The sequence below is a fragment of the Schistocerca americana genome, chromosome 9 (assembly GCF_021461395.2).
Source record: "Schistocerca americana isolate TAMUIC-IGC-003095 chromosome 9, iqSchAmer2.1, whole genome shotgun sequence".
Taxonomy (NCBI): Eukaryota; Metazoa; Arthropoda; class Insecta; order Orthoptera; family Acrididae; genus Schistocerca; species Schistocerca americana.
The window spans coordinates 27,400,295-27,412,817 of NC_060127.1; the positions used below are offsets into that span (position 1 = coordinate 27,400,295).

At 43.6% G+C, this 12,523-nt stretch overlaps 1 protein-coding gene across 1 annotated transcript in view; it reads left to right on the forward strand.

Annotated features, from left to right (window-relative positions):
- Positions 1–12,523, forward strand: part of LOC124551001 (ADP-dependent glucokinase) — an 89,936-nt gene that overhangs the window by 12,854 nt on the left and 64,559 nt on the right. Inside the window, exon 2 of the mRNA XM_047125837.1 lies at positions 8,582–8,772. Within this exon, the coding sequence (XP_046981793.1) occupies positions 8,582–8,772 (191 nt within the window). The remainder of the gene's footprint in view (positions 1–8,581; positions 8,773–12,523) is intronic.

A 12,523-nucleotide genomic window follows, 5' to 3' on the forward strand; every position in this document is an offset into this window, starting at 1 on the left:
TAGTTCAGTCACAACTTGACTATGGGAGTGTAGTGTATGGATTGTCAGTGCCCTCAGCTTTGAAGCTGCTTGATCCTGTGCACCACTGCCGGGTTCGTCTAGCGACGGGCGCTATTCGAACGAGTCCTGTGGCCAGTCTCGTAGTGGAGGCTGGCGTCCCTCCATTACACATCAGGCGCCGCCAACTGCTCGCCCACTAAGCAGCACATGTCCATAGCTCTCCTCAGCATCCAAATTACCGTCTTTTGTTCCTGAGCACTGTGGTTCATCTCTCGTAACTGCGGCCTCAGTCAGGGATAACGATCGCTGTACGTCTCCGTTCCCTGCTTTTGGAACTCGAGTCCTTTCCTTTCCAGCCTCTCGTGGGGGTCCATACACATATGCCTCCTTGGTGTATGCCTCGGCCGAAACTACGGCTGGACCTATCATGTTTTCATAAGGACTCTGTTCCTTCTGAGGCACCCCACAGTCGGTTCTTATTGATCCTTGATTAATCCCAGGGTTCCGAAGTCATCCATACTGACGGCTCGCTGGTTGATGGTCGCATAGGCTTTGCCTATTCTCACTCGGCCCATATCGAACAGTGCTCCTTGCCGGATGGCTGCAGTGTTTTCACTGCCGAGCTGGTGGCCATCTGTCGTGCCCTTGAGCATATTCGTTCCTGCCCCTGTGTGTCCTACATGGTATGCAGTGATTCGCTGAGTGGTTTACAGGCCATTGATCAGTGCTACCCACGCCATCCTGTGGTAGATTCTATCCAGGAGTCGGTTTATGCCTTCGAACGATCTGGTCGATCAGTAGTCTTTGTATGGACCCCGGGGCATGTCAGAATCCTGGGAAATGAGCTCGTTGACAGACTGGCCAAAGAGGCCACTCGTAAGCCGCTTCTGGAGATTGGAATACCCAAACCTGACCTCCGATCGGTGTTATGCCCCAAAGTTCTCTTGATTTGCGTTGCTGAAAGGTGCAGCTTAGTTACGCCCAATAAACTCCCCGCCATCAAGCAGAGCACAAATGATTGGAAGTCTTCTCTGTGGGCTTCTTGCAGGGACTCTTTGGTCCTCTGCCAACTTCGCATCGGCCACACTTGGCTGACGCGTGGCTATCTTCTTTGGCGTGAGGCCCCACCATGTTGTTACTGCGGTTCACATTTGACAGTGGTCCACCTTTTCGTGGACTGTCCACATCTCGCCACTCTAAGACGGAATTTTAATCTCCCTGACTCCCTTCCTTCTATTTTAGGAGGCGATGCCTCCACAGCTAACTTGGTTGTACATTTTCTATGTGACGCTGGTTTTTATTCTTCGGTTTAAGTTTTATTTCCTGTCTTTTGTCTCCCTATGCTTTCTATCCTAGTCCTTTTAGGTCAGAGATTTTAATGTGTTGCAGAGTGGCTGGCTCATCCTTTTTTATCCTTGTGATCAGGCAGCCCAGGTCATCTGCTCTACTGTTTTAAGCTCTTCTGCCTGTTTCTTGTAAGTCTTTTTCTTGTCTTCTGTTGTCCCTGGTGTGTTCAGCTTTATGTTTTATTCTTTTTGTCCCTCTCGAACTCCTGTGGTGTCTCTTGTATGTTTTCCATTTTATCCCATGGACTTAGTTGAATGGAACAAGGGACTGATGACCACGTACTTTGGTCCCTTTAAACTTCAAACCAACGAACCAACTACCTGATCCTCCTTCGGAAAATTGCTACATTACTCCCCTAAGGTGTCAGTCACCTGAGCCAACCCTGCACTAGGCTTCACAATGCTGGTGACTTGGTACTCACTCCCCAACACTTCCTGCAACTGCTGGCCCACACATCTACTGTGTGAACTACCAAGCAGCAGAACCTCCTTCTTTCTGTTAGACTTTGCTACTGACCTGGGCCTCCTAACTGCTGAGGACTGCTGCATGTTCCCTACATATACAGCTACAAGAGATTCCTCTCCACTCAACCCTGACAGTATAACTGTCTGAGTACTACTAATCGTAGCTGCTTTCTTGTCAACTGCCAGTTCCCATTCTACACCATCCCTTGACCCTCCTCAACCTAACTAGTTCCTCCTTTGCGCGTTGTAGCTGCACAAATCTTATGTTCATGCTCCTCTATCAACTTATTTCTACTACAGATTCTGCACTCCCAGGAGAGGATGTCACTAGAATGCCCACTGGCTTCCCCACTGCAACCCCCCCCCCCCCCCCCAATGAAAGTACTATCTATGACAGAGCCCACACTTCTACTCGTGGTAAAATTTTACAGTTACCTAAGTTACACCAGTAGAACTATTTATAGAACTAACAATAGCGGTCTCGAAATTTTCTGCCTACTAAGAAAGCAACTACTTGTATTAATACTACTACACCACAGCTAATACCAATACCAACAAAACTTCACAAAATTATTAGCTAAAACCAAACTCAAGCGGCCACTGTGACACTCGGTGAAGTTAAAACACTGAATGAAAATTTTACTGAAATATTTCACTACAAACAATAAGAAACATCCGCTGAAACTCAGGACTGAAGACCACAACAACAGCTGAAAACTAAAGCACGAAGTTTACTAAACAACTTCAATGCGCAGAAAACTATAAAAAACGCAGCGAGCGAACATTTTCGAAAGTTTATTAAATCATTATTTTGCCATAAACAGCACGAAACAGTGCTGAAAACTATTACGTTTAATAACTGTATAACAGTGCACAAGTGATTTTGTCAGTACTTATGTGTATACCCATCAGTGTTAAAATCAATGAGTAGTAATACATTTATACGTAAGTGAAGATCGTTTAGATAATGGACAACAAATTTAGTTTACAAAGTTTAATTTCATTTCAGTAAAAGTTAACCTTTCCCTGGAATCTATAATAGGCTTATGTAAAGAACTCTTCTCTCGTAAGAAATTTAAATGCTTTTTTTTCCGTTGTCTTCACTGACAACTTCTCCAGCGAATTTATGTAGATATCATCATTCAGGTTAAAGTTTAACAATAACCTACTGACGAAAAGACAGTGAATAGTTTTCGTCATTGCAGCTGGTTATGAAAGAATTTATGAGCATTTCTTCTGCAACATTCTGGTCTGCAGTATGTTTAAATGGAAGAGAGTGCCAACTTCCCCAGACAAAAAACCTATTTTAGCTGTACATTTCCCAATAATGTGGGTACACGCTTTGGCTTGGTGAGTGATTGGAAGGTATCTAGTATTGCTCCAACATTCTTTCCGCTCCCGGGATTGGAATGACTCCTTACCCTCTCCCTTAAAACCCACATCCTTTCGTCTTTCCCTCTCCTTCCCTCTTTCCTGATGAGGCAACAGTTTGTTGCGAAAGCTTGAATTTTGTGTGTATGTTTGTGTTTGTTTGTGTGTGTATCGACCTGCCAGCGCAAGACACACAAACAAACACAAACATACACACAAAATTCAAGCTTTCGCAACAAACTGTTGCCTCATCAGGAAAGAGGGAAGGAGAGGGAAAGACGAAAGGATGTGGGTTTTAAGGTAGAGGGTAAGGAGTCATTCCAATCTCGGGAGCGGAAAGACTTACCTTAGGGGGAAAAAAGGAACTGGTATACACTCGCGCACACACACACACACACACATCCATCCACACATATACAGACACAAGTAGACATATTTAAAGACAAAGTTTGGGCAGAGATGTCAGTCGAGGCGGAAGTGCAGAGGCAAAGATGTTGAGTGACAGGTGAGGTATGAGTGGCGGTAACTCGAAATTAGCGGAGATTGAGGCCTGGTGGGTAACGGGAAGAGAGGATATATTGAAGAGCAAGTTCCCATCTCCGGAGTTCGGATAGGTTGGTGTTGGTAGTAAGTATCCAGATAACCCGGACGGTGTAACACTGTGCCAAGATGTGCTGGCCGTGCACCAAGGCATGTTTAGCCACAGGATGATCCTCATTACCAACAAACACTGTCTGCCTGTGTCCATTCATGCGAATGGACAGTTTGTTGCTGGTCATTCCCACATAGAATGCATCACAGTGTAGGCAGGTCGGTTGGTAAATCACGTGGGTGCTTTCACACGTGGCTCTGCCTTTGATCGTGTACACCTTCCGGGTTACAGGACTGGAGTAGGTGGTGGTGTGAGGGTGCATGGGACAGGTTTTACACCGGGGGCGATTACAAGGATAGGAGCCAGAGGGTAGGGAAGGTGGTTTGGGGATTTCATAGGGATGAACTAACAGGTTACGAAGGTTAGGTGGACGGTGGAAAGACACTCTTGGTGGAGTGGGGAGGATTTCATGAAGGATGGATCTCATTTCAGGGCAGGATTTGAGGAAGTCGTATCCCTGCTGGAGAGCCACATTCAGAGTCTGGTCCAGTCCCGGAAAGTATCCTGTCACAAGTGGGGCACTTTTGTGGTTCTTCTGTGGGAGGTTCTCGGTTTGAGGGGATGAGGAAGTGGCTCTGGTTATTTGCTTCTGTACCAGGTCGGGAGGGTAGTTACGGGATGCGAAAGCTGTTGTCAGGTTGTTGGTGTAATGGTTCAGGGATTCTGGACTGGAGCAGATTCGTTTGCCACGAAGACTTAGGCTGTAGGGAAGGGACCGTTTGATGTGGAATGGGTGGCAGCTGTCATAATGGAGGTACTGTTGCTTGTTGGTGGGTTTGATGTGGACGGACGTGTGAAGCTGGCCATTGGACAGATGGAGGTCAACGTCAGGGAAAGTGGCGTGGGATTTGGAGTAGGACCAGGTGAATCTGATGGAACCAAAGGAGTTGAGGTTGGAGAGGAAATTCTGGAGTTCTTCTTCACTGTGAGTCCAGATCATGAAGATGTCATCAATAAATCTGTACCAAACTTTGGGTTGGCAGGCCTGGGTAACCAAGAAGGCTTCCTCTAGGCGACCCATGAATAGGTTGGCATACGAGGGGGCCATCCTGGTACCCATGGCTGTTCCCTTTAATTGTTGGTATGTCTGGCCTTCAAAAGTGAAGAAGTTGTGGGTCAGGATGAAGCTGGCTAAGGTAATGAGGAAAGAGGTTTTAGGTAGGGTGGCAGGTGATCGGCGTGAAAGGAAATGCTCCATCGCAGCGAGGCCCTGGACGTGCGGAATATTTGTGTATAAGTAAGTGGCATCGATGGTTACGAGGATGGTTTCCGGGGGTAACAGATTGGGTAAGGATTCCAGGCGTTCGAGAAAGTGGTTGGTGTTTTTGATGAAGGATGGGACACTGCATGTAATGGGTTGAAGGTGTTGATCTACCTAGGCAGAGATATGTTCTGTGGGGGCTTGGTAACCAGCTACAATGGGGCGGCCGGGATGATTGGGTTTGTGAATTTTAGGAAGTAGGTAAAAGGTAGGGGTGCGGGGTGTCGGTGGTGTCAGGAGGTTGATGGAGTCAGGTGAAAGGTTTTGCAGGGGGCCTAAGGTTCTGAGGATTCCTTGAAGCTCCGCCTGGACATCGGGAATGGGATTACCTTGGCAAACTTTGTATGTGGTGTTGTCTGAAAGCTGACGCAGTCCCTCAGCCACATACTCCCGACGATCAAGTACCACGGTCGTGGAACCCTTGTCCGCCGGAAGAATGACGATGGATCGATCAGCCTTCAGATCACGGATAGCCTGGGCTTCAGCAGTGGTGATGTTGGGAGTAGGATTAAGGTTTTGTTAAGAAGGATTGAGATGCAAGGCTGGAAGTCAGAAATTCCTGGAAGGTTTGGAGAGGGTGATTTTGAGGAAGAGGAGGTGGGTCCCGCTGCGACGGAGGACGGAACTGTTCCAGGCAGGGTTCAATTTGGATAGTGTCCTGGGGAGTTGGATCATTGGGAGTAGGATTAGGATCATTTTTCTTCGTGGCAAAGTGATATTTCCAGCAGAGAGTACGAGAGTAGGACAGTAAATCTTTGACATTAGTAATTTTATTTTAGCTGTCACAGATGTAAGCTAGCTGAACCTATTGTAGAAGGTAGCCATTGTTTGCTGCATTACTGGGTTATGTTCACCCTGTTTGATTTCTTTGTGGTAAGTGTATGTAATTGTTCCAGTTAGGATTCTTATTAAAGACCTGCTCATATAGTGTAATGTACAGTGTGTTAGTTTTGCTGATGCAAAGGTGAGTAGGACCTGTATTGAATCTGCATGGCAGATTAACAACTGTTGCTGGTGCAGTGGACAGCCTGAGAAGTTTGCATCGGGGATGTGTGGTGGTGGAGTGAGAGGAAGGAATATAATTTGCGTTTAAGAAAGAAAGTGGTTTCAAAGGCAGTGATTGGATTTGTGTCTGGTATTTGTAGGACATTATTTCTTGGTTATTGTATATATTTTGATACAAAATGCAGAAGTGATCTGAATTTCAAGAAAAAAATTGAGGGAGAAAAGGAAGGCCAGAAAAGCAGCTAGCAAGGAAGGTTCCAAATTTTCACATCTGAAAGACAGGAAGTCACTGGATGCAGGCGGCTCCTCCACTGCCCTCTGTCTCAGCGTGCCTCATCTCCCTAGTGCTCCCATACTCCAGTGGAATATTAATGGATACAGGACTTACATGGAGGAATTGAGACTCCTCATACAGGACACACCTTTTTGCCCCTGTATCCAAAAGACTCATTTTAAACAGACCAACACACCTGTACTTTGGGGCTATTGCCTCTACAGAAAAGACAACATTATTGGTGGTGAAAGGAAGAAGGGGGTAGCAGTATTCGTCAAGAACACATCCATTCCTTACCTGTACTACAAGTGATCCCTGTTTGGATAGTGGCCGATGTTACTGTCGAGGTGTGCTCTGCGTATCCACCACCTCATAAACCTGTTGACAGTGAGATTCTCACACATTTTCTTGATGAACTACCCCATCCCTTCCTCCTTTTAGGGGGCTCTAATGCACACAGTTTTCTATAAGGATCTAACACCACTTGCCCTGGGGGTTGGTTACTTGAGAATCTGGCATGAACTACAGACATCATTTTGGTGAACATGGGTCAATCTAAGCATTTTAGCACTGCTGTGGTTTCATGGACCTCTCGTTCTGCTTGGCTGCCCTTGCAGACACTGCTCAAGGGAAAGGACAAGGATCATCATGGTCACGATCACTGTCCTATGTGGATCCATCTGCCAGACAGAGCAGAGTCTGAAAGGAAGCCTCTGAGATGGTTGTTCAGAAAGGCTAAATGCCTGATTTACAAGCTGTTACCTGTTTTTGAGTTGGGAAACATGACAGAACAGCTAATAAAATCCTCCTGCTTAGACCCATCTGTAGAAGAGTAACAAAAATCCAGGTGACGATGTAAAATCTCATTAAATTTAATTTTGAAAATACAGTCTAGAGTACAATCCGTCCGGTAAGCAATCAATTTGAAAAATAATGTGGGAATCTTTAGTAGCAAAGGAGATCCCCTACTCCACCCCTGGCTTTGGATCTTAATGGCACTCAGCTGCAGTAACTCAAGGCTCTCTCACACAGATTCCAAATGGCCTTCTTGCCCGTGGATGGTGATGGAACAGATTTTCCAGTGGCAGCTGTGAACCAGAGATGGATGCTAACGATTTAGGAATGGACAAAGCGCAGTACACTTGGTGTACCGTCAGGAGGAGACGTCGAAGAGACAGTGGAGCCTTGCACGCAGGCTAGTAACTGGACTCACACAATATGCCCATGTTGATTGCCTAATACCCCCATGGTGAATTGCTTCCAGCATTTTCCTTGTCCTATACTACCCAGCAGCTTTTATCATCTTCCCTGGAGGTTTCATTTGCTTTCTCTGCAAGAAGTTCTCTTGTTTTCTCAATCATTATAATATTATGGCCAGCAAAAATAATTTTTCCCCCTCATAAGTTTATGTTTATCAGGAATTGAATGATACTAACATGCTACCCAGAAGAACTACTACTAAAAATGTGTGAAACTCTCATGCTTGTGAAGTGTATCTAATACCACTTTTGCTGTATTCTGCTATGGCCGATTCTGTTCTTCTACGACTTCAGAAACCAAACTGTGATTCATTTAGAAGGTTTTATTTGTTGAAGTAATTCATTTATCTGTCTTTTGGGATTGTTTCTACAGTATTATTTCTGAGAACTCTGTTTTCTGCATTAGTTTTCTTTAACAGAGGCACAACTCTTTGTTACTTTTAAATACTCAGGAATGTTACCTCATGTGATGGACTCATTTATTATGTACATTAAGGTAGCTTGTATGATCTGTGTACATTATTTCAGCACACTTCGTGGAAGTGTGCTGACATTTAATTTTTTAGATTTGGAACCTACTGACTTCATGACCTGTAGTTGGTAATAACATTATTCCATTTAATTCAAGATCATTTATGGGTGCTCTATTTGAAATCAGTAGAAACACTTTGCTTCACAAGAATAATGCTATTGCACATATGAAATACCCTTATTTCTGTACCTCGTTCACACTGTCTAATAATTAATTAATATTTCTTTCTTGTTAACATTGGCATGGCATGATTGTGTGTGTGTGTGTGTGTGTGTGTGTGTGTGTGTGTGTGTGTGTGTGTGCGTGCGTGCGTGCGTGCGTGCTTGTTCAAATACTGCTGTATATAGAAATCTCTCACATAAAATGTGTTGTTGGTTGAAAACTGAAAGGGCTATTTTTTCTCTTTCATCTAACAGGCGATTTGTTTCAAATGCGTCACTGTTTGAGGAGTTAGTGCAGGCAGCCTCAGCTCTGGAGAGCACACGCTATGCCCTGGGAGGCAATGCGCCTGTCATGGCCTCTAGATTCTACTATGAAGGTTGTGAAGTTGTCTTGGCAGCACGCATGTCTGTATCTCTCATGCGTAGTCTGCCTGAAGATGTAAAAGGTAAGATTACAGGTAGCCCGTTTGGATCTGCGCGCGCACACGCACACACACACACACACACACACACACACACACACACACACACAGTCTCTGTCCTAGCTTAGCATTATGGTTTCATTTTCTCTTGTGTATTGAAACCCATTTCATGAAAGTTTGCAGGAGGTCATCCACCAACTTACCTTTAAGAGCACATAGATGTCATGTTGTGAACAAATGTGAGAATTAAGGGAAGCACAGTAGTTGCTGATTTCGAGCAACCAGTGCTATGTTAATAAGATGAGTTTCTGTCGATCACAGTAATACTAAACATTATTTTCTAATGTGACAACAGCCCTAAGCTCCTAACAGTCAAGAGTGTAAAAAGTATAAATAGGCAAGAAAAATAACACTCTAGGTTAGGCATATAGTCATGAACACCCAGGGAATTAATTAACATAATTCTTGGACAGTCCATAGCAATCTTCAGCCAGCATGTATGTAGAACTTTATGTCTTAAGCTTGTTCACAAAATACAACTATCCCTTTACATCCTTACAATCAAAAATCTGTAACGTAATCCAGTCAAGGAAGACCAAAAAAGGTTGCATAGAGGAGAAAAACTGATTAGCCACAAATTTTTGTACAGTGGTAGGATGGAGTGTCCCGAACAACATATTAAAAATTCCTACCATTGGGACATGAACATGGGGTTAATTTAAAAGTTACTTTTTTATATCTTTCTGGAATAGTACGAAAATTGTGGTTTTTGTAGAAAGTGTTTCCCAGTACAAAATTAAGCTACATTAAATGTCCTACAAAAAAAGATCCTGTTCATTTTTTCTCTTGGACTAATACAGTAGTTGCCGTGTTGCAGGGGATGGAAATATCAGAGATTATTATTATTTTACTGGTATAAAATTAATGTTTATTGTTAAATGGAGTGGGTTTAGAACAACTATTAAATGTGTGTTCCATGCCTAAGTGCATTAAAGCCATATTAAGGTATAAATTTTGTTTTGGGAGTGTGGAGGGTGGTGGTGGATGATGAATAGAAATGTGAGGGAAAGTGGGTCACCAGGATGTGGTCGTGCCATACTCTCCATTATAGATATGCAGACTAAGGAGGGAGCACATGATTCCATACTCTCTACTCCACTATATCACAAGAAGCAACTACTGGGTGTATTCATGTTGGATCAACAGTCGGAACGTACTGTCATCTGGACACAATAGGTTGGCGGTCCACCTGGCTGCCATCTTCAGCTGAGTAGGCCGTTGCACTATCTTGCCGGAACTGAAATCAAACATGCTGCTGCAGCTCGTTTGTACGTCGACCGTGGGTCCACTGTGCGTGCGCCAGCATAACTGCCCTCTAGTGACAGACACAACAGTACACAGGTGGTGAAAGCTCATGGAAACAATAGACATCAACACTGTTGACAGTTTTTGATGACCGAAGCAAGGATAATTGTTTCTTAATGTCAAACAGAACAGGGTTCACACTCTTACTCAAAGGATACACTTTATCTCCGTTTATAATATTGTCAGATAGCTGGATTTCAATGGCTTCTTTCACTACAAAGTCCCAAATCAGCAACACAAGGGCAACCACTTGTATCTCATTGTACAACATTTTATGTCCGTCGGTAAGACAATGTTCCGCCACTGCAGATTTTTCTGGCTGAAATAAATGCGTGTGGTGATGATGCTCCATGCAACGATCCTGAACGGTATGAACCGTTTGTCCAATATAGGCTTTCCCACAGTAGCAGGGAATCTTGCAGACCCTGGACTTTCTCAAACCCAAATCACCCTTTACTGAGGCCGGCAGAGTTCTGGCCTTAGCTGTTGGACAGAATACACTTTAAACATCAAATTCTTTAAAATTCTTCCTATTTTTGAAAATATGCTCCCTGCAAAAGGTAAGAATGCCACCAATTTTCTTGTATCTTCTTTGTGTTGCTGCGAAGGTCTAACCTGTAGAGCATGATGGATCTAATTGTCAATATAACCATTCTGCTTGAACACAGCTTTTAGATGATCCAGTTCTTGTGTCAAACTATCTGCATCTGAGACGGCGTAAGCTCTTTTTACCAATGTACGTAGGACCCTGTTGCATTGGTACGATGGATGACTGCTTGTTGCATGACGATATCGGTTTGTGTGCATGGGCTTACGATAATCACTTTGTCTTCATGTCCCATCATCCCTCCTGTAGACAAAGACATTTAAAAATGGGAGTTTTCAGTCCTTTTCAATATCCACCTTGAACTTAATATTGGGATGCAGACAGTTGAAATGATTTAGGAAGTAATCCAGAGTATCCCTCCCATGTAGGCATACCATAAACATATCATCGATGTATCTCCAGAAACAAGTTGGTTTTAAGAACGCTGTCTTCGGTGCCATGTCCTCAAAATCTTCCATAAACAAACTGGTGATAATGGGGGATAACGGACTCCTCATAGCCACTCCGTCAGTTTGTTCAAAGTATTTGTCATTAACTTGGGGACTGAGAATGGACGCCAAATACTTGGCTAAGTTGTAAGTAGGACCAAATTGCTAACAGTGTGCTGAAGAGGAACTCCTTACTTGTTTACCTTAGGCAAAGCATACTGATGCAGTTTAACTATGATGTGGCACAGTATGCTGCACGTGAAATGGCCTGAAAGAACAAGAGATGTGTCCATTACTGAACATATTGTGAGAAGAGATGGAGAAAATAACTGTACAAGGGAAGATAGGAGGAAGAACAGCAAGTAGGTGAATAGTTCAAATAAAGCTGATCTCCAGTAGGTCTCTTCAGCAGGCTTTAAGAGGAGCTAGTAACCATCTGGGATGGAGATGTTTGGTTCATGGGGTCACAAATCTCAGCAGTGAGCATGACAACTTGTGATGATGATATGAGTAATCATTTGCAGTTTTTAAGTGATCTACTGCATAAAATAGTTAAACAGCTGAAGCTGAAGCTGTCTATCACATTGAAGAGCCTGTCTCAAGTGTAACATGATGTCAGTATGTATTTGGCAGTGATGATTTCATTGTTCCCACTAGCTGGAATACTTTCCACAGCACAAGGGATATCAAATGCTTTACACCATCCTGAGGTCTCCCAACATTTGAAGAGGCCACGAAGCTTGAATTGTCTCCTTCTGTGCAACAAAAGTGGGTCACCTAGATGTTATGGAAAGTCTGATATTTCAACATAAGTCAAGCAATGTATTACAGCAGATTACTGTTCTAGACTTAAACTTGGTCAGTCCCATTCCATCAGATAAATTCACACCTACCATGAAAGATATTCTGTGGATGAGTGGTGAGTGGCTCACCTCGGTGCAGCCCACCCTACAAGTGACAGCAGTTCTTGAAGGGAAGAGGTTTATGCAGTCTACAAGTAACGTGATTAATTTTGCGAGAAGTGCAGTGACTTTCTGGTCATTCATTAATTCACCACGTAGTACAACACAGTTATATGGTTTTACAATATGCTGTCAACGATAGACAGTATTGAGGTACAATCCCTTTCCCACCACTACTTCAAAGATCTCTGACAACATTACACTTACAAGTTATACACTTTGTAGCCCTTGTTTATATCAACATATTTTATATAAAAGTTCACTTAACACCTGCAAATAAGTACTAATTTAATGAACTGAAGATAACTCGGTTGTATAAATATGAGAAGAGTGAGGTTGCTTTGTCTAGTCACATAAAAGAACTGGACTGGAAATGCTGAGGAGGTAGTCTGTCTGCAAAATGAAAAGCGAGC